The sequence below is a fragment of the Salmo trutta genome, chromosome 6 (assembly GCF_901001165.1).
Source record: "Salmo trutta chromosome 6, fSalTru1.1, whole genome shotgun sequence".
Lineage (NCBI taxonomy): Eukaryota > Metazoa > Chordata > Actinopteri > Salmoniformes > Salmonidae > Salmo > Salmo trutta.
In genome coordinates this window covers 13,295,383-13,316,642 of record NC_042962.1, presented here as the reverse complement: position 1 = coordinate 13,316,642, position 21,260 = coordinate 13,295,383, and the positions used below count along the sequence as shown (strand labels likewise).

At 44.4% G+C, this 21,260-nt stretch overlaps 2 protein-coding genes across 10 annotated transcripts; one reads left to right on the top strand and one right to left on the bottom strand.

Annotated features, from left to right (window-relative positions):
* The first annotated feature begins 114 nt into the window (after positions 1–114).
* Positions 115–5,179, top strand: LOC115195457 (receptor-like protein 1). 9 transcript variants are annotated; one of them, XR_003878698.1, is made up of 5 exons: positions 115–469; positions 694–793; positions 2,557–2,726; positions 4,066–4,123; positions 4,238–4,362. XR_003878698.1 is itself a non-coding variant. In XM_029755313.1 (5 exons), exon 5 carries the CDS (start codon positions 3,048–3,050, stop codon positions 3,750–3,752), a length of 705 nt encoding a protein of 234 aa, XP_029611173.1. In that variant the 5' UTR covers positions 115–299; positions 417–469; positions 694–793; positions 2,557–2,726; positions 2,809–3,047; the 3' UTR covers positions 3,753–4,153. The 9 variants fall into 9 exon arrangements, 6 of the variants coding, with proteins under 6 accessions (XP_029611173.1, XP_029611170.1, XP_029611174.1 ...); XM_029755313.1 differs by lacking the exon at positions 4,238–4,362 and having other exon boundaries at positions 115–299; positions 417–469; positions 2,809–4,153; XM_029755310.1 differs by lacking the exon at positions 4,238–4,362 and having other exon boundaries at positions 115–299; positions 417–568; positions 675–793; positions 2,809–4,153.
* Positions 5,180–11,429: 6,250 nt separating this feature from the next.
* On the bottom strand, positions 11,430–19,189 carry LOC115195455 (eukaryotic translation initiation factor 2 subunit 3). The gene is made up of 11 exons (XM_029755305.1): positions 19,084–19,189; positions 18,265–18,328; positions 14,454–14,581; positions 14,067–14,283; positions 13,779–13,937; positions 13,400–13,534; positions 13,217–13,311; positions 12,880–13,024; positions 12,614–12,783; positions 12,247–12,419; positions 11,430–12,149 (listed from the first exon to the last, which is right to left on the bottom strand). The coding sequence occupies exons 1-11, from the start codon at positions 19,150–19,152 to the stop codon at positions 12,086–12,088; spliced, it is 1,419 nt and encodes a 472-aa protein (XP_029611165.1). The 5' UTR covers positions 19,153–19,189; the 3' UTR covers positions 11,430–12,085.
* Between the last annotated feature and the right edge of the window lie 2,071 nt (positions 19,190–21,260).

Genomic DNA, 21,260 nt, shown 5'->3' with positions numbered 1-21,260 from the left:
CGTTTTTAAATACTGTTGATTTTTTTTTTTTAACAATTTCAGAGAATTAATTGTAATGAGTGTTGGCGCCCGTTTTCCCTTCCGTTTTCCCTTCCGTTTTCCCAGCGCCCGTTGCCATAGGAACGTAAACATTTTATTCTCGTCCTAGGCCTAGTGTTTTTAATATTCGCAGCTAGCCTCGTCTCTCTACTATGGGTAATATTACAGACGTTTGTTTACTAATCTGTCTGCCAAGAAAAACAACTACCAGCCAATAGATACATTTTAGAAGTCCTGCGTGAGATGGAGGGGAAGACAGGGTAGGTTCGCAGCATCATGCAGTTAATTTTCTAGCCGCAAAAGCAACTTCTTGTACTGGCGTTCACTTTTCCATCAGGAGTTTGACCAAACCCAGCATGTCTGTCTGCATTCCGTAGAAACATCACACTCAAACTGTCCAAACCCCTCTGAGACAACGACTCAGTTACAGGTAGCTAGGTCATGTTTACTGTTGAGACAACACATAGCTTGTATTGGCTGCATTCTAACACAAGTCTCAAGTGGGAACCTCCTCCATCTGCTCTGAGAAGTAAGTGAATAGGATAGGTGAACGTTTTCACCTGTCTCGCTCTCTCTGATCAGTGCAGGTAGAGGAAGTCGAGATATTGAGATGCACACGTGTGTTGTTATTCCAGGTGTGTTGTTGATTGACAGGTCTGGACTTGAGGTACAACTGCATCACAGACGAGGGGGCGACACACCTCGCTGACCTCGAGGTGCTGTTCACATATATTGGAGGTTGATGAGAGCACAGGTGGGTGCGTCTTATTAGATGTGTATTAACCTGTGTGCTGTCAGGAGAATGTGCGTCTGCGCTCTCTGGACCTGATGTGTAATGACAGACAGACAGAGATGAATACATCACCAAGAGTTTCACTGTATGTATTTATACATTAATTATAAACACTGGAGTAGCTAAAGTGCCATCAGAAAGTATTCATACCCCTTGACTTATGCCACATTTTGTTGTGTTACAGCCTGAATTCAAAATGGATTAAATAAATTCAAAAATCTCACCTATCTACACACAATGCCCCAAAATGAAAACATGTTTTTAGAAATTGTACATTTATTGAAAATGAAGTTGTGTAGCAGGCTAATGTTAGTGGTTTCTTTACAACGCTTGCAGTTAGCCACCTATTCCTTCCAAACGACTCATTGTTAAATTTGCAATTTCCAACTTGTTGTGTAATCTTTATGCACAATGGCGATGAGCAACGATACATTTTATCTGTAATTTCTCTTCATATGACAAGGATTAAAAACGATTTCCCAGTAGATTGTTGACAACTGATGATCACTGCTAGCTAAGACTTTGAAAGTAAGATGTTGATCAGTCCAATCAAAGCTACTGTTGATATAACGTGATTTTATGTCATTCTATCTGTGGCCAATGACCTTGAGCCTTCTTGGATGGACACTTCTAATATAACTCTATGGCAGAACCCAAGGGGCAAAATTTTCGAGCTCTACCTTCAGAATTGGGGATGACGTACTGTCCCATGAGGGACAGAAAACTAAGACAGTCATGACAGAAAAATGAGCCAATCAGGTGCAACACTCTGTATTTTCTGCTGGCTTGCCCCACCACCACAGAAAGCACTGAGCTAGGCTGAAACACCTGCATTTTGGAGCTGCTTTACTCAAGAAAACAAAAAAGAGACCATGTTTGTATGCGTCTTTATTAACTCCATGACATTTATTTGTATTTATTTTTTACATTGTTTGCAAACTGATATGTGACATGTGTTAATGCCAAAATAACAAGCAAAACAGCCAACCCCAATATTATTATTATTATTATTTTTATCTAAAAGTGTGGTGCTCAAAACAGGTGGGACTCTGCCCTGAATGACGAATGAATGAATGAATGAATGACCACTGATCAGGGTGTTGTGGCAGAATTTGTGGTGAGCTGTTGTAACTTCTCAAGGGATATGTTCTGTGTTGGACTGTGATGTTATGCCTTCCATAGACTCCTGGTATGCCTGCACCCTAACACAAGGCCATTGTGTTCTGGAACTGTTACTTGTATAAAAGATCTGTTATGTAAACAATATGATAGTATGATCACCTCCCACTATGTAAGGGACATGGAACCATTTACTCTTGGAGCTCCTTCCCTGACTGCGATCAGAGAGGGATCTACAGCTTGCAGCTGGTCGTATTTATTAAAGATTCACTATTATGATGATAAATTAGTCTCTGCCTAATCTTTAGATCAAATTTTCCACAACATTTGGTGTTGTGACCCGGATGAGAGTGACCTGACTTTTTGACCCGTTTCGCTCGGCTTCAACCCAGACATCCCTCTGGCCACAATTAATAAGATAAGAGACCTTATTGAAAAATCTCAGTGAGGGACTGTCTGTTTTCTAGCCGAGCCTTAATGGTAAAAGATCTCCTGTCCTCCTTATCCATTACATTTTGGGGGTTCATTTTCCCTTTAAAAATGAATCACTATTATACAATTAAATTAGTCTCTGCCTAATCTTTAGATTGAATTTTCCACAACAGGGTTTCATCTGTCTGTCCTAGGAGGAGGCAGCAGGCCAGATGTCAGGCATGTTGGTGGTTAATCAGTGTCTGAGGGAGATGCACCTGGGGAAGATGGGCCTGACAGACTGGAGAGGAAAGACTCACTGAAGCCCTGAGAACCAACTACACCCTCAAATACCTGGACCTAGGTTGGTAAGCACCCCCCCCCCCCATAAATGCACTCAGTTACTCACACCATACACTCCTCCTCTATGTCTCTCCTCTGCTCAGTAACCGTGTGACTCGTGGTGGGGTGTGGTGTCTCGCTGAGGTTCTGAAGAACAATGGAACCTTGGACATTCTGGACCTGGTGTCCAATCACATCGAAGACGACGGTGTCCTCAGCCTCAGCCAGGCTGTCGCCCTGCCCACCTGGTCCTCTTGGACAGGAACCAGCTCCAACACATCCCGCCTGACATCTCCCACCACGCCAGCCTCTTCTCCACTTTAACAGTGTGCCAGGAACTGGGATGCCTACTACAGCGCAGCTACGCTCCCTTGTGCTTAGCCACAACGCACTGGATCTCAGTCAGCTACGCTCCCTAGACTTCAGCCACAACCCACTGGACCTCAGTCAGCTACGCTCCCTTGTCCTCAGCCACAACCCACTGGACCTCAGTCAGCTTCGCTCCCTAGACTTCAGCCACAACCCACTGGATCTCAGTCAGCTACGCTCCCTAGACTTCAGCCACAACCCACTGGACCTCAGTCAGCTACGCTCCCTAGACTTCAGCCACAACCCACTGGATCTCAGTCAGCTACGCTCCCTAGACTTCAGCCACAACGCACTGGATCTCAGTCAGCTACGCTCCCTAGACTTCAGCCACAACCCACTGGACCTCAGTCAGCTACGCTCCCTTGTCCTCAGCCACAACCCACTGGACCTCAGTCAGCTACGCTCCCTAGACTTCAGCCACAACCCACTGGACCTCAGTCAGCTACGCTCCCTAGACTTCAGCCACAACCCACTGGATCTCAGTCAGCTACGCTCCCTTGTCCTCAGCCACAACCCACTGGACCTCAGTCAGCTACGCTCCCTTGTCCTCAGCCACAACCCACTGGACCTCAGTCAGCTACACTCCCTAGACTTCAGCCACAACCCACTGGACCTCAGTCAGCTACGCTCCCTAGACTTCAGCCACAACCCACTGGACCTCAGTCAGCTACCCTGCTGAAAAAAACTGCATAGGTCAGCCCAGATTTCAAGCTGGTCCATGCTGGTCAATGCTGGTCTAACCAACATGGTCTAACTGGTTAGGCTGGCCGACTAGCTGGTCAAGCTGGTCTGTAAAAACAGGCCCAGCATTATCATATTTCCCAGCATTCTTTATTACAGTTCGATTTTTTTGAATTGTTTTTTTCAATATCTGTGTTTTTGCATGTACATTGATTGTTTAATTTATCAATTAATTTATATTATGCTACACTAAGACAAATAACTTAAATGTTTCTAAACTAATGCACCTGTTGCTGATATGGTTGTTTCAGTTTCGGTGGTCTCGTTCACTCATCATTCCAACCCTGGCAGTCATTCTGAATGCAGATTGTGAGTGAATAAAATATGTTAGATATCCCCACTCTGGCTGGATTCCAATAGAAATTAAACATCATTTTTCAAGCACACATATTCACACACACCTAACTGCCTCCTCTCCCCCAGCTTTAAGGGAGTTGTATATGCAGGATAACCATCTATCTGCTCTGCCCAGATCTCTGCCTCTCCTGCGCCACCTGGTGGTGCTACAGTTGAATGACAACCCTCTGGTACACCCTCCCTACCACGTCTGTCAGTTAGGCCTCAAGGCTGTAATTCTCTACCTAAAGGAGACTGGCCGCGAGCTCCGCAACGCCATACAGCTAATACACAAACACACTTACACGTCTTACACGTGCATGCAAATAATGGAGTTTTGTCACTCCCCTCATATGATGAGTAGTACCCTTGCCCTAGACCAGAGGTTCCCAAACTGTTTCACTCAGGGCCACCCTTCCAGCAATGGGGAACATCACGCGCCCCCCCTGCGCGCACGCGCCATGTCTATTTCTATGGGCACAATCACTGTTCATGACAAACTGTTCACACCCCTCTTATTGGTGGAGAGAATTTTGCAGGTTTAAAGCTTATTTCCTGCAATTCTAAAAAACAAATTGAGGGGGGGGACCCCCCACACATCCCCTGCCGAACCTCGCGCCCCCCACAGTTTGGGAACCACTGCCCTAGACCTGAAGGTCAGGCTGTAGCGAACTAACTATAACCAACACAATGTTGTGGCGCACAGGACATCAAAGTTTGAACCAAGTTCGTCACACACATACATACTGTACATTCTGTTTCTCTGTGGTCAGATCCGGGCGTGGTGGCGGGGGCTAAAGGTGCGGAGGGGCTTTGGAATGTTCAGAGAACTTGAGGAGAACAGAAGAGTGAGGGACTGGAGGAGAGAGGGAGAAGAAACTTGCAGTGAAGGAGAAAAATGTACCTGCCAGCAAGAGAAATAAATGAGAGGAGCATGTTGGTGTTTTTCTCTACTTTCAGCCTGCAGTCTTATTACAGACACACATAAAGGAGCCTTGTTATTCAAGTACCGGCACATCATGTATTCAAACAATCATCAGCATGTCGGAGTGAAGTCAAAACCAACAGGTCAGATCAGTAGACTCCCACTGTTAGTAGTTTGACGGATGGAATGTTCTTACTTTAAGTCATTTCCAGGGGGATCATGTGCAGAAGGTATTGTGAAGGTGCTTAATATCACAAGATTATTGTGTGCCTGATCTAAAAATACAATCTCAATAGCAAAGCCCTTAAATGTGACGGACCATTATGTCAGCATTCAAGTTTTCAAGATATATAACTTTAAAAATACAGAAATACAGCCGGTATGATGCAAAAGGCATCATACCGGCTGTATTTTTGTATTTTGAAATATCTTGAAAACTTGATTGCTGACTTGCAACATGCAAAACATTTTGTGCTAAACAGGGCTCATCTCGAAAAATGACCTTGTTCTCAGCATCATCTCCCTGTCAAAATAAATGTTAAAAAAACAAAAATATATAAAGAAATGTATCACACATTAAGTCATCCTAAGACACACTACAGCTCCAGTGAAATGGTTCTGACTATAGGCACTAAGTACTCATTCTGCTTATCAAGGTTCTCACACTCTTCTCAGCTGCTCTTATTCTCTCATCCTGTTCTCTTCTCACCCGTTTCCTCTCCTCCGTCTCTCTGTGTCTTCGGGAGTCCCTCTGCACTATGCTTGGCGGGACAGGAAGCGGACGGACATTGACTTCCTGTCTGAGGTTGTGCGTTTCCTGCGGATCTGGATCATGATGGTGAACCAGCCCGCCCCCTCTGGACATCTGGCCAATCACAACCAGACATGAGCAGGCATTTTATCAATCCCACATTGACGGTTTCCACTAGCTTCTATATCCACAAAGTCCGATTCCACAGCCACAAAATCAAAATTGGCTACAAAAATATGCTTTTTGGTCTTAATTTAAGCTTCGGTTTAGGCATTAGGTTTGCAGTGTGTCCAGGGTTAGGGTTAAGATTAGGGCTATGTTTAAAATCAAACTGACCCCTGTCCCTTACTCTCCTCCCCCCACCCAGCTCTGGAGAGCGACAGGGTGTGCAGGATTTTGTTCCAGCCCAGCTCTAGCACACATACTATTCAGTCAAGTGAGCAATTGAGTCCAGGAATGATGTATGGCTGTAACCACGGATCATTCAGATGTTCTAATCTCATTCAAAAATCTTATTATAACTTAACCATCAGTAGGACATCATCAGTAGGCTAGGAGATCAATATCTGACCCTGGATCAGTAGGACATCATCAGTAGGCTAGGAGATCAATATCTGACCCTGGATCAGTAGGACATCATCAGTAGGCTAGGAGATCAATATCTGACCCTGGATCAGTAGGACATCATCAGTAGGCTAGGAGATCAATATCTGACCCTGGATCAGTAGAGCAAAAACACCATACCTGAGGATCCTTTAGTGCAGCTCAGCAGCTGCCTATAGTAAGACGGGTACACAGACCAGCACAGATCATACACACAGATACCATTATCAAATACGCTTTCTGACTAGAAGAGGAGCAAGAATTTTTTATCAATCTGTGTGCCGAATTTAACAGTGAAATCTTAAAAACGCAGTGGCGCTTCCCCAAAGAAACACACGTTGCGGGCGTCTTGTCTCTTTTATCGTGACAAACAGAACATTCTTCGGCATTTAAAGTTTACATTGCATAACCTACTTTTTTTAACCCAGTTTATCCATGTACTCACCTAACCGCGGAGCAGCTTCTGTGGCACGTGAAGCCTATCTCAGGTTTAAGTAGCATAGAGGCTGTCCTGTTCAGATCTAGGATCGGCTTGCTCTCACCATCTAGGTGCGACTTCTTCGGATATTCGCTCAGGTGTGCCATCCATCCTGGAAGTGTACTATGGAACTACTTTATTAAATAGGACAGCTGGCAACATAATAAAGGCAATACTAAAATGTATTCTCTTATCTAGGTCAAAAGGTCAAACAGAGAGGGTTGAATAAGGCTGAGATGTTTGGATTGATCAATTCATATTTTATTAACATTCATATTACAACTTTATTATTATTATATTACTTATTACTCAAAGACTAGGCTATTAGACTACTCAAAGGAAACCTATGAGGAATTTATGTAGCCTACATTTGTACATAAAGGCCACATATTTACTTTATGTAAATATTTAGATTTTTTTTTACTGGAAATATGTTAGGCCTAATGTACAATAAAGGTACATTCAAAAATCTATCTCTGCATTAAAAGGCCAGAATCTATACTTGTGACAAGGGGAATTGATATATCATTTTAATGTAGTTCCAGAGACAATAAACTGCTGGACTTGCACAGAGGCCTTCATTGGTAAGATCCTCAGAGGATGGAGACTACAACCATTACCAATAAATGGAAATACTCTCTCAGTGAAATGTGTGTAATTATCAGTGTCAGATAATGTTTGGGAAAAAGCTGTTGCTCAGCAACTCACTGCCTTCCTGAAGACACAATAATACTGTATACGAAACGCTCCAGTCTGGCTTTAGACCCCATCATAGTACTGAGACCACACTGATGAAGGTGGTAAAGTACCTTTTAATGGCATCAGACCAAGGCTCTGCGTCTCTCCTTGTGCTCCTAGACCTGTTTTTGACACCATCGATCACCACATTCTTTTGGAGAGGTTGGAAACCCGAATTGGTCTATGCGGACAAGTTCTTGCCTGGTTTAGATCTTATCTGTCGGAAAGATATCAGTTCGCCTCTGTGGATGGTTTGTCCTCTGAAAAGTCAATGGTAAGTTTTGGTGTTCCTCAAGGTTCCGTTTTAGGACCACTTTTGTTTTCAGTATATATGCTACGTCTTAGTGATGGTTATGCAGATGACACACAGCTGTACATTTAGATTAAACATGGTGAAGTCCCAAAATTGCCTACCCTGAAAGGCTGTGTTTCAGACATAAGGAAGTGGATGGCGGAAAATGTTGTACTTTTAAACTCAGACAAAACAGAGATGCTAGTTCTAGGTCCCAAAAAACAAAGAGATCTGTTGTTTGATCTGAAAATGTATCTCAATGGTTTTACAGTCGTCTCAAATAAAACTGTGAAGGACCTCGGTGTTACTCTGGAGCCTGATCTCTCTTTTGACTAATATGTAAAAAATATTTTAAGAGCAGCTTTTTTCCATTGTCGTAACATTGCAAAAAAATCTGAACCTTTTTGTCTAAAAATGATGCAGAAAAACTAATCTATGCTTTTGTCACTTCGAGATTAGACTACTGCAATGCTCTACTCTCCATCTACCTGGATAAAGCACTAAATACATTTCAGCTAGTGCTAAATACAGTTGCTGGAATCATGACTAGAACCCCAAAATTAGAACATATAACTTCAGTGCTAGCCTCTCTACACTGGCTTCCTGATTTCAATTTTTTTTATCCTGGCCTCCTCTTCATCTCGTAGAAACTGGTGAAGATTTTCAAACTCCTCCCTAATCTGTCTCTTTGTTTGCTGGGCCTGTGCTCTGGAGACAGTGAGAGGAATGGTAGTTATTATCACGTAATCCCAGGCATCTACAGTATGTAGAGATCACAGAATTCTCTCCTCACATTGATGTGTTCCTGCTGTTTGATCACAGGTTTGTTGAATAATATTTAAATCCTACAGCTTCTCCTGTAAGGGCTTCAGGGAAGTCTGGAATTCCTCCTGGAATGAGAGGTTGTTATCGGAGAAAGAGAGAAAGGAGCGTGGAGGGATAACAATGACATATTTTTGCAGTGGTGGAAAAAGTACCCAATTGTCATACTTGTCGTAAAAGTAAAGATACCTTAATAGAAAATGACTCAAGTAAAAGTGAAAGTCACCCAGTAAAATATTACTTGAGTAAAAGTCTAAAAGTATTTTGTTTTCAATATACTTAAGTATCAAAAGTACATTTAATTGCTAAAATATACTTAAGTATCAAAAGTAAAAGTATAAATCATTTCAAATTCTTTATATTCAGCAAATCAGACAGCACTATTTTCTTGTTTTTGATTTTTATACTTACAGATAGCCAGGGGAACACTACATAATTTACAAACTAAGCATTTGTGTTTAGTGAGTCCGCAAGATCAAAGGCAGTAGGGATGACAAGGAATGACCATTTTCCTGTCCTGCTAAGTACTCAAAATGTAACTAGTACTTTTGGGTGTCAGGGAAAATGTATGGAGTAAAAAGTACATTATTTTCTTTAGGAATCTAGTGAAGTAAAAGTAAAAGTTGTCCAAAGTATAAATAGTAAAGTACAGATACCCCCAAAAATTACTTAAGTTGTACTTTAAAGTATTTTTACTTAAGTACTTTACACCACTGTATTTTTGTTAATCTATATGAACAACTTCAGTGTCAAATTTAACATCTTTAACCAATTGTAACTTATGGCCCTGGGAAGCTTCTTCTATGGGTCTGAACTTGTTTTTTAAAATTCTCCAGTCAGAAGAGTTTGAGTTTCTCACTGTGCAGAGTGCAGAGCTACTCCGATCCTGTAGGACTTTTTTGGATCGCTTGTTGAACTTATTGGATCTCTTCTCCTACTAACAGGACATCCTTTCCTTCCTTCTCTCGCCAATGTTCCTGCAGACAGGAGGCTTTGACCACACGGCAGGATGACAGGATCCCTGGAGATGTCATGGCACACAGGACAGGAGCGCTCCTCCTTTGGGAGAGTCAGTTTGGGAGGCTTTTTCCTCCTCTGGTGGAAGAGGTGCAGGAGCAGTTTCCTCCTGAGGTTGAGGTTTGCCTATCTTCTCACTCGTTACCACCTCCTCTGTAATTGCTGAAATGAAAGGTTTCAGTTTTAATATTGGTAATATGAACCCCAACATTTCACTTTGTCACACCTGTGTATCACAATGTTAACAATGAGTAGAAATACATGGAATTACTAACAATGTGAGTCATTACTTGTTTATCTTTCGATTTGTAGTCTTTCAGCAAGACTGTTGAACTTCATATTCCTCAGGATCTCTAGTGAGATCCTCACAGCCCCCTCCAGTCCATACGCCTCCCCATCATATCCACAGCCCCCTCCAGTCCATAGGCCTCCCCATCGTATCCACAGCCCCCTCCAGTCCATAGGCCTCCCCATCGTATCCACAGCCCCCTCCAGTCCATAGGCCTCCCCATCGTATCCACAGCCCCCTCCAGTCCATAGGCCCCCTCCATCGTATCCACAGCCCCCTCCAGTCCATAGGCCTCCCCATCGTATCCACAGCCCCCTCCAGTCCATAGGCCTCCCCATCGTATCCACAGCCCCCTCCAGTCCATAGACCTCCCCATCGTATCCACAGCCCCCTCCAGTCCATAGACCTCCCCATCGTATCCACAGCCCCCTCCAGTCCATAGGCCTCCCCATCGTATCCACAGCCCCCTCCAGTCCATAGACCGCCCCATCGTATCCACAGCCCCCTCCAGTCCATAGGCCTCCCCATCGTATCCACAGCCCCCTCCAGTCCATAGGCCTCCCCATCGTATCCACAGCCCCCTCCAGTCCATAGGCCTCCCCATCGTATCCACAGCCCCCTCCAGTCCATAGACCGCCCCATCGTATCCACAGCCCCCTCCAGTCCATAGGCCTCCCCATCGTATCCACAGCCCCCTCCAGTCCATAGACCTCCCCATCGTATCCACAGCCCCCTCCAGTCCATATGCCTCCCCATCGTATCCACAGCCCCCTCCAGTCCATAGGCCTCCCCATCGTATCCACAGCCCCCTCCAGTCCATAGGCCTCCCCATCGTATCCACAGCCCCCTCCAGTCCATAGGCCTCCCCATCATATCCACAGCCCCCTCCAGTCCATAGACCTCCCCATCATATCCACAGCCCCCTCCAGTCCATAGGCCTCCCCCATCGTATACACAGCCCCCTCCAGTCCATAGGCCTCCCCACATTCTCTAGCTGTACTGTTGTGAGGGGACAAAAATCATCCAGCACGCCCTTTTTCAGGTACTATTGAAATCTCTTTACTGTAAAAATCCAAGCACTCCATTGGGTCAGACTGAGCTGAATTTCACCCCAAGTTGAGTTAGCGGTGGAGTTTACAGGTAAATCATTAGCGTGCGCTTATACTGTAGCTGTATTTAGGCTTTACAGAAGCTGTGACTAATCCACAATAGGACAGGATCTTCAAAGATGGAAGCCATTTCCCCACCCTCTTTTTATTCTTTCCACAAGACTGCTTCGATTGGACAGAAACATACCTAAATAGAACATTGAATAATAAATGGGGCCAATCACATTCTATAGCATATTAAAAACACACACAGGCTTTTGTTCCAAATGTGCATTTTATTAGATTCCACTGAAAGCAGTTGACAGCAGAACACACACAGCACTATCAACCCTCTGTTCCTCTCCCGTCTGTGGCAGGGCTTATTCAGGAGGGAGCAACGCTTACTGTACAGCCAGATAGAAATATAACAAGACAGGATTTTCCATCAGGGGGAATGAATAGGGACTCGTGTGATCTCAGCTCTATCCATTACATTTCTATCTGTAGCATTGTAAGTGTTGCCCCCTGTTCAATCAGTCACAGTCCTGCTTTGGGAGACTCATCTTAAAACCCCTGACCAGCTACCTTCCCTTACCCCTCCCTGGACGTATCTCAATACTCTACTGTGGCTTCCTCTCCTCGTCTATTCTCCTTCGTCTGCACTGATCTGAAAACAAGACAGGTAAGCAGTAGATTTCTAATACAAGTAATCTGCTTTCCCCTGTCCCAGGTCTTTATAAGTGCAGATGAAAGAAGACAAAGTGATGAAGCCAGTTTAGACCATTGCGATGCAGCCTCCTCCCTTCCCTCTCCTGGGGCAGGTATTCCTCTTTTTCAACTTGAACAGGTGTTGGTGTATGAAAAAGAGTATGTTGGGCATGTCGTCTGGTTGAGAGGGTGTTGCCATGAAGACACACTTCCTGTCTGGTTCCTCAGTCGTCGTCCACCGTGGGGGTGATGGTCACCCCCCTCCTGATCTGGCCCCAGCCAATCAGACTGCAGAGAGGGAAGAGAACCAATGAGACACGATAGTAAGGATAAACAGCCGAAAAACACAAAATCCAGTGAAATCGAACCCCTCTTCCTATCTTACCGCCAATGTTTCTCCACACGACGACTGAGCGCAATCTTCTCTCCGACCTCGGTGCAGACTGGGTTGGTCAGGACGATCTTGGCCAAATCAGCCTTCACTGCACTCACTCTGCCGCCCGTAGACAGACTGCCGATGTTCACCATCAACACCTCGTTCTTAGACAGCTTCTGGACCTGAGGGGAGAAACAAACAAAGACAGAAAAAAAGACCGCTTGAGTAAAAACAAAAAGACTCACTGCCTGCCGCCTCCCACTGCGTCTCAGTAATCTAAAGATGCTTCCTACTCTAAATTTAATACAAAAATCTGTATATATAAAAAAATATATATATATATTATAAATCACCAAGCCCAGGGTGCAGTGCTGACCTTGGCAGCCTTCTTGTCTCCTTCAGTGCGGACTCCCAGAAGCCTCCTCAACAGGAAGTAGGAGATTTCCAGCTCTGTGAAGATCTCTGGTAGCGCTCCGACCGCTCCCAGCACCTGACCAACCATACGGTCAGCTCTGCACAGGGTCGGGTCAATCTTAGTGCCAACACCTGGATAGGACAGAGAACACACACCTGAGTGGTTATACTCATATTAGAAACACACACCTGACCCACCATACCGTCACAACACACACAGGTTCATACCAATGAGTCCTCCGGGTGCCGCATACTGCAGGTCGTTGTGTTCAGCGAACAGAGAGACGATCTTGGAAAAGATGGGTTTACACATCAGCTTCCCCTCATGGTCCTTAGACACAATGCCTGGACGCACCTCCAACTCCTGTCCCACCTGGAGAGACAGATATAAAAGAGGGAGGGAAGTACGGAGGGAGAGAGAACGAAGAGGAAGAGACAGGAGAGAGAAAAGAGGATGAAAGAATGGAAGAGGTTAATGAAAAGCAGAGAGCTTCATAAGAACTTTGCACCATTGAACCACTTGCCCATGATGCTTTGAGGCAAAGGGAAGAAGCAGGTGTCCTACCTTAAGCACGCCTTTTAGTATACTGCCTCCAGCCACGCCTCCTTTCAGGTCATCTACCTCACAACCCGGCTTGTTGACGTCAAATGACCGGATCACTGAAACACGTAAACGCACGCCACATCAACAAAACAGACAACACATTATTGTAAGCATAACAGAGACAGCACGCGTGTCTGTTCTTACCGATGAGTCTGGGTTCTGAGGTGAAGTCTCTGATGGGGACAGGGATCTTCTTGACAATGTATTCACACACCACCTCTATGTTGTACTTCAACTGTGCTGAGATAGGAATGATTGGTGCTCCCTCTGCCACTGTACCTACATACCCCAGGAGAGAGGTTACACACACTTCCCTCAGACAAACACACACAACAGGAAGGAGGTTACACACAGACGCACACACGAGGAGAGAGGTTACACACACTTCCCTCAGACAAACACACACAACAGGAAGGAGGTTACACACTTTTAAGAAGGCAGAGGGGTTAAACACAAACAGACATACTTCCCTCGGACAAACACAAACAAAGCTTTACAAGAGCGAGCTATTCCAGCCACTGACCCTGTACGAAGGCTAGGATCTGTTCGTACTGCTCCTTGGCCTGGCTCTCCTTGACCAGATCGATCTTGTTCTGGAGGATCAGGATGTGTTTGAGCTTCATGATCTCTATGGCAGCCAGGTGCTCAGAGGTCTGGGGCTGGGGACATGACTCGTTACCCGCTGGAAGAGAGGGAGGTGGGTTAAGTTACCAAGAGCTGATCAGGTGATAGGGGAGTGTGATTATTGTTCAATCAGTATTGTCAGGAGTAGGATTATTATACAGTATTGATCAGCAGAAGTGTGTCTTACCAATGAGCAGGAGGGCAGCGTCCATGACAGCTGCTCCGTTCAGCATGGTGGCCATCAGAATATCGTGACCGGGACAGTCCACGAAGGACACGTGTCTGACCAGTTTGAAGTTGCCCTTGGTTCCAGGGATGTCTGTAGGGAACTCGTCAGGAGTACTGGAGCCACACGACCTGTAGCACTCTGGCCTGGGACAGCTGGGGTCGTCCAGCTTATACACCTAGAGCAGTAAAGGGGAACCACGTCATCTATGCTTTTGGTACTGTACCATTTCCATTCACTCCTACCAATGTCACGCCCCCTCGTGTGTTGCTAACAGTTACGGGTGCTCCTACGTTATGGGTACTCCACCTTCATGTATTGGACCTAAACAGTGCGTCGTTAGCCTACCTTGGCGTTAGCGTAACCTAGCTTGATGGTGATGTTCCTCTCCAGCTCGTTCTTGAAGCGGACAGTGTGAACCCCTGAGATGGCCTTGACCACGGTTGACTTTCCGTGGGCCACATGACCAATGGTGCCTACAGGGCAGGAGAGAACAGAGGGTGTTACTGGAGGTGCTCAGGCAGGAGAGAACAGAGGGTGTTACTGGAGGTGCTCAGGCAGGAGAGAACAGAGGGTGTTACTGGAGGTGCTCAGGCAGGAGAGAACAGAGGGTGTTACTGGAGGTGCTCAGGCAGGAGAGAACAGAGGGTGTTACTGGAGGTGCTCAGGCAGGAGAGAACAGAGGGTGTTACTGGAGGTGCTCAGGCAGGAGAGAAGGGTGTTAGGGGTCAACACTCACAGCATAACATTGTCAATAATTAGCCTTTGAACCCTTATGTCAAATTTGCACATTTAATCACAGGCTAAAATTGTGAGGTCAGGTAAGGGGCAGACTATATATGGCTGAGGTCCCCAGATCTCATGTTAGACAAGTCACCTGTTAGATAAAAAAATCCTGCGGCGTAAGGCATTAGCATCGAATAGCCCCCGCGATAGGCAACTTTTCAGGGAAGTTAGGAACCAATATAAAACAGGCAGTTTGAAAAAGCTAGCGTTTGCTTTCCTAACAGAAATGTGCATCCTGTAGCACAAACTCCAAAAGGTTCTGGGACACTGTAAAGTCCATTGAGAATAAGAGCACCTCCTCCCAGCTGCCCACTGCACTGAGGCTAGGAAACACTGTCACCACCAATAAATCTACGATCATTTCAATAAGTATTTTTCTACAGCTGGCCATGTTTTCCACCTGGCTACCCCTACCCCGGCCAACAGCTCTGCACCCCCCACAGCAACTTGCCCAAGCCTCCCCACTTCTTCTTCACCCAAATCCAGATAGCTGATGTTCTGAAAGAGCTGCAAAATCTGAAATGATCCGCCGCAATTGTTGCAACCCCTATTACTAACCTGCTCAACCTCTCTTTCGTATCGTCTGAGATCCCTAAAGATTGGAAAGCTGCCGCGGTCATCCCCCTCTTAAAAGGGGGAGACTCTAGACCCAAACTGTTACAGACCTATATCTATCCTATCCTGCCTCTCTAAAGTCTTCGAAAGCCAAGTTGACAAACAGATCACAGACCATTTCGAATCCCGCCATGCCTTCTCCGCTATGCAATCTGGTTTCAGAGCTGGTCATGGGTGCACCTCAGCCACGCTCAAGGTCCTAAACGATATCATAACCGCCATCAATAAAAGACGATATTGTGCAGCCGTATTCATCGACCTAGCCAAGGCTTTCGACTCTGTCAATCACCGCATTCTTATCAGCAGACTCGACAGCCTTGGTTTCTCAAATGACTGCCTCGCCTGGTTCACCAACTACTTCTCAGACAGAGTTCAGTGTGTCAAATCGGAGGGCCTGTTGTCCGGGCCTCTGGTAGTCTCTATGGGGGTGCCACAGGGTTCAATTCTCGGGCCGACTCTTTTCTCTGTATACATCAATGATGTTGCTCTTGCTGCTGGTGATTCTCTGATCCACCTCTACACAGGCGACACCATTCTGTATACTTCTGGCCCTTCTTTGGACACTGTGTTAACAAACCTCCAGACGAGCTTCAATGCCATACAACACTCCTTCCATGGCCTCCAACTGCAAGTAAAACTAAATGCATGCTCTTCAACCAATCGCTGCCTGCACCCGCCCGCCCGACTAGCATCACTACTCTGGATGGTTCGGACTTAGAATGGGTCAGAAATCTTTCTGATTGAGAGGGGGTCAAATACTTATTTCCCTCATTAAAATGCAAATCAATTTATAACATTTTTGACATGCGTTTTTCTGGATTTTTTTGTTGTTATTCCTGTCTCTCACTGTTCAAATAAACCTACCATTAAAATTATAGACTGATCATTTCTTCGTCAGTGGGGAAACATACAAAATCAGCAGGGGATCAAAAACTTTTTTCCCCTCACTGTACAAATATCTAGGTGTCTGGTTAGACTGTAAACTCTCTTTCCTGACTCACATTAAGCATCTCCAATCCAAAATTAAATCTAGTATCAGCTTCCTATTTCGCAACAAAGCATCCTTCACTCATGCTGCCAAACATACCCTCGTAAAACTGACTATCCTACCGATCCTCGACTTCGGCGATGCCTCCAACACTCTACTCAGCAAATTGGATGTAGTCTATCACAGAGCCATCCGTTTTGTTACCGAAGCCCCTCACTTCATATTCGTCGCCAAACCCACTAGCTCCAGGTCATCTAAGTCTTCCTAGGTAAAGCCCTGCCTTATCTCAGCTCACTGGTCACCATAGCAGCACCCACCCGTAGCACGCACTCCAGCAGGTATATTTCACTGGTCATGCCCAAAGCCAACTTCTCTTTTGGCCGCCTTTCCTTCCAGTTCTCTGCTGCCAATGACTGGAACGAATTGCAAAAAAAAAAAAAATAAATAAATAAAAATCACTGAAGCTGGAGACATATCTCCCTCACTAACTTTAAGCATCAGCTGTCAGAGCAGCTTACTGATCATTGCACCTGTACATAGCCCATCTGTAAATAGCCCACCCAACTACCTCATCCCCATACTGTTATTTATATTTTTTGCTCCTTTGCACCCCAGTATCTCTACTTGCACATCTATTACTCCAGTGTAACTGTTTGTGTCGCACTGCTTTGCTTTATCTTGGCTAGGTCGCAGTTGTAAATGAGAACTTGTTCTCAGCTGACCTACCTGATTAAATAAAAGGTGAAAAAAATAAAACACCACTGCTGCTATTAGTGTTGTCACCATACCAGTATCGCAATACTAGAAAGTAAGGAAGCAAAGAAAAAAACTAAACATGAAGCAGACTTAATTTCTTGAGGAAAACAATCCTAAAGTTGGTAAAAACAGCCTTGTTGTCACATATTTATTTTCCAAGCTATAGCACACAATATTTGACAAAAGTATCATGACAATGCCTATTTCCCCTCAGGAGACTGAAAATATTTGGCATGAGTCCCCCAGATCCTCAAAAAGTTCTACAGCTAAGCCATCGAGAGCATCCTGACCGGTTGCATCACCACCTGGTATGGCAACTGCTTGGCATCCGACCAGTGCGTATGGCCCAGTACATCACTGGGACCAAGCTTCCGACCATCCAGGACCTCTATACTAGGCGGTGTCAGAGGAAGGCCCAAGAAACTGTCAAAAAGTCACCCAAGTCATAGACTGTTCTCTCTGCTACCGCACGGCAAGCAGTGCCAGAGCACCAAGTCTAGGACCAAAAGGCTCCTTAACAGCTTCTACCCCCCCAGCCATAAGACTGCTGAACAATTAATCAAATAGCCACCCGGAGTATTTGCATTGACCCCCCCCCCCCTGTTTTTACACTGCTGCTACTTGCTGTTTATTATCTATGCATAGTCACTTTACCCCTACCTACATGGACAAATTACCTCTAACTTGTAGCCCCGCACATTGACTTGGTACCAGTAGCCTCGTGATTTTTATTTTATTGTGTTGTGTTGTTTTTTTTTATTTTTATTTACACTAGTTTATTATGTAAATATTTTCTTAACTCTATTTTCTTAAAACTGCATTGTTGGTTAAGGGCTTGTAAGTAAGAATTTCATGGTAAGGTCTACTAGACCTGTTGCATTCAGCACATGTGACAAATAACATTTGATTTGATTTAAATGACCATAGAGGAGTCTGCTTTGTGTTTTCTTTTTTTGCCAAGGAAATTCTGGTATCATGACAACACTAGCTGCTACAGGGGACTGGTTCACTCACCAATGTTGATGGTGGCCTGTCTGCTGATGATCTCTTGGGAGAGAGGGGTCAGGATGGACACATCCTGTTGAGAAAACACACGTCAATGAGTTAATTAAGGCATGGTACTTAATCTGGAGTGGGCTAAATAACAATGAGAGATGTAGCCATGAGAAATAAGGAATGGATGATTCATTTTGTGAGTATTATGAGCTATGACATTGTGAAGCAGACAGAGGACCGTCTGTATTATAACCTGGAAAGGGCCATCTATTCTGATTAGTAAACGGGACCAGGCAAAGGCTGCGAGTTTAGCCTACGTACTCTGTTGACGTGACCATCAGGTGCAGATGGTACAATAAATAGTAACATCCACAGCAATAATATCTACTAATTTTACAGCTAAACATAGTTGAATTACAGCGTATCATTAAAACAAATGTTTAAGTGTTGATTATAGGTCGTTCATACAAATGAATGGTTCAGACGTGCTGCTGCGACATTTCCTGTGCAGTCAGGGAAGATGATGTACTAAACAGCTGTTATAATTCCACAGACACATGCACATAAACAACGACAAATAGACCTGTAGGTCTAGAAAGCTAATGTTCCTGTATTTGAAAGAGGAAACTACATTTACTCATTAGGCGGGGCTGAATATGGACAAGCCCCACGCTGACAACCAAGCTAACGTTAGGTAGTTACTGTTAGCATGTGCCGGTAGAACAGCCGCTTTCCCGGTGCCCGAAACAACATAATTATTCATATTTTTTCCGATGACTTTTAGGGAAACAAACCATCACTATCCTTATCATCACTGTTGAAACGATAAACACTCACCAGAGAATTTAAATCTTGTTTGGAAAGATGAGGCTGACCCAGCGTTATTCCAGACTCGTCACCCGCCATCTTGAAAGGGAGTTTCAGTATGCTGCGGAGATTGCTTGAATGATTTAATACACCGAATTCTACGCACTAAGAGTTTTCTATTGTATTATCACTAGTAAAACTTTGCAGTTATCAAAAATCAGCTGTTTTATCATGTCCTTTTGAATTTTACGATAGAAATGTATTATTTCGTTCTTCTTTGATGAATGAATAAAAAGAAAAGGGTCCTAAAAGGGGATGATGCAATATTCTAATTCACTCGCAATTCAATGTCCCTCTTTACACAGTATCCACCGTTGCGGATGACAGCTACTGTGAATAACTATACAATTCATTCAGTTTCATCATTGTGCTTTTGTTTGATTTATTCCCTCCATCACAAAATAAAATAGAAAGAACTTCAGCTACCTGGGTCCGTCCTTTCTTGATAACGTCATTCATAATGTGTCCATTTGTAGTTTTTTCACAGGGTCCGCCCTAGTACAATTATAAATTATCTCGCTCGCTTTGCCAATCCATAGTTTCTCATTCTCCGTATCCCTTCAATCCTTCACCTGCACATAGGGAAAGGCTACATATTTTAACATCTTCATCCCCTCTAGACCATTATGTTTTGCTCTAGCTGTCAGTGGGGCTGTACTTATGAGTATGTGAGGGGTTATTTATTTATTTAAAACAATTATTTCACCTTTATTTAACCAGGTAGGCCAGTTGAGAACAAGTTCTCATTTACAACTGCGACCTGGCCAAGATAAAGCAAAGCAGTGCGACAAAAAACAACAACACAGAGTTACACAGTGGATAAACAAAAGTACAGTCAATAACACAATATAAAAATCTATATACAGTGTCTGCAAATGGAGTAAGGAGGTAAGGCAATACATAGGCCAATAGTAGCGAAGTAATTACAATTTAGCAAATTAACACTGGAGTGATAGATGTGCAGATGATGATGTGCAAGTAGAAATACTGGTGTGCAAAAAAAGTAAATAAAAACAATATGGGGATGAGGTAGGTAGTTGGATGGGCTATTTACAGATGGGCTGTGTACAGCTGCAGCGATCGGTAAGCTGCTCGGATAGCTGATGCTTAAAGTTAGTGAGGGACATATAAGTCTCAAACTTCAGCGATTTTTGCAATTCGTTCCAGTCATTGGCAGCAGAGAACTAGAAGGAAAGGCGGCCAAAGGAGGTGTTGGCTATGGGGATGACCAGTGAGGTATACCTGCTGGAGCGCCTGCTACGGGGTGGGTGTTGTTATGGTGACCAGTGAGCTGAGATAAGGCAGAGATTTACCTAGCATAGACTTATAGATGACCTGGAGCCAGTGGGTCTGGCGACGAATATGATGCGAGGGCCAGCCAACGAGAGCATACAGGTCGCAGTGGTGGGTGGTATATGGGGTTTGGTGACAAAACGGATGGCACTGTGATAGACTGCATCCATTTTGCTGAGTAGAGTGTTGAAGGCTATTTTGTAAATGACATCGCCGAAGTCGAGGATCAGTAGGATAGTCAGTTTTACGAGGGTATGTTTGGTAGCGTGAGTGAAGGAGGCTTTGTTGCGAAATAGGAAGCCAATTCTAGATTTAATTTTGGATTGGAGATGCTTAACATGAGTCTGGAAAGAGAGTTTATAGTCTAGCCAGACACCTAGGTATTTGTAGTTGTCCACATATTCTAAGTCAGAACCGTCCAGAGTAGTGATGCTAGTCGGGCGGGCGGGTACGGGCAGCGATTGGTTGAAGAGCATGAATTTAGTTTTACTAGCGTTTAAGAGCAGTTGGAGGCCATGGAAGGAGTGTTGTATAAAAGGTAGATATATATGACCCTTTTCACACTATCATGCCGATCGAACTATACTGGCTAGGTTATTTAGTATTTTTACATTTTCCTTTCCACCATATAGCTATAACAAACTAATATACAGCATATCCTTGTTTCCACAATCTGTGATCGATGCATATGTATGACCAGGCCAGAACAGTAGGTTACAGCTCTGCTCAGTAGTGTGAAGTTTTCAATTTTGTAAATGTATCTGGGGGAAAGATTCATAAACACTGCCCTATTGTAGTTAAGAAAGTCTACCATGCAGTGATTCAATTGGCTTTATTGTTATTGTAATGACCTG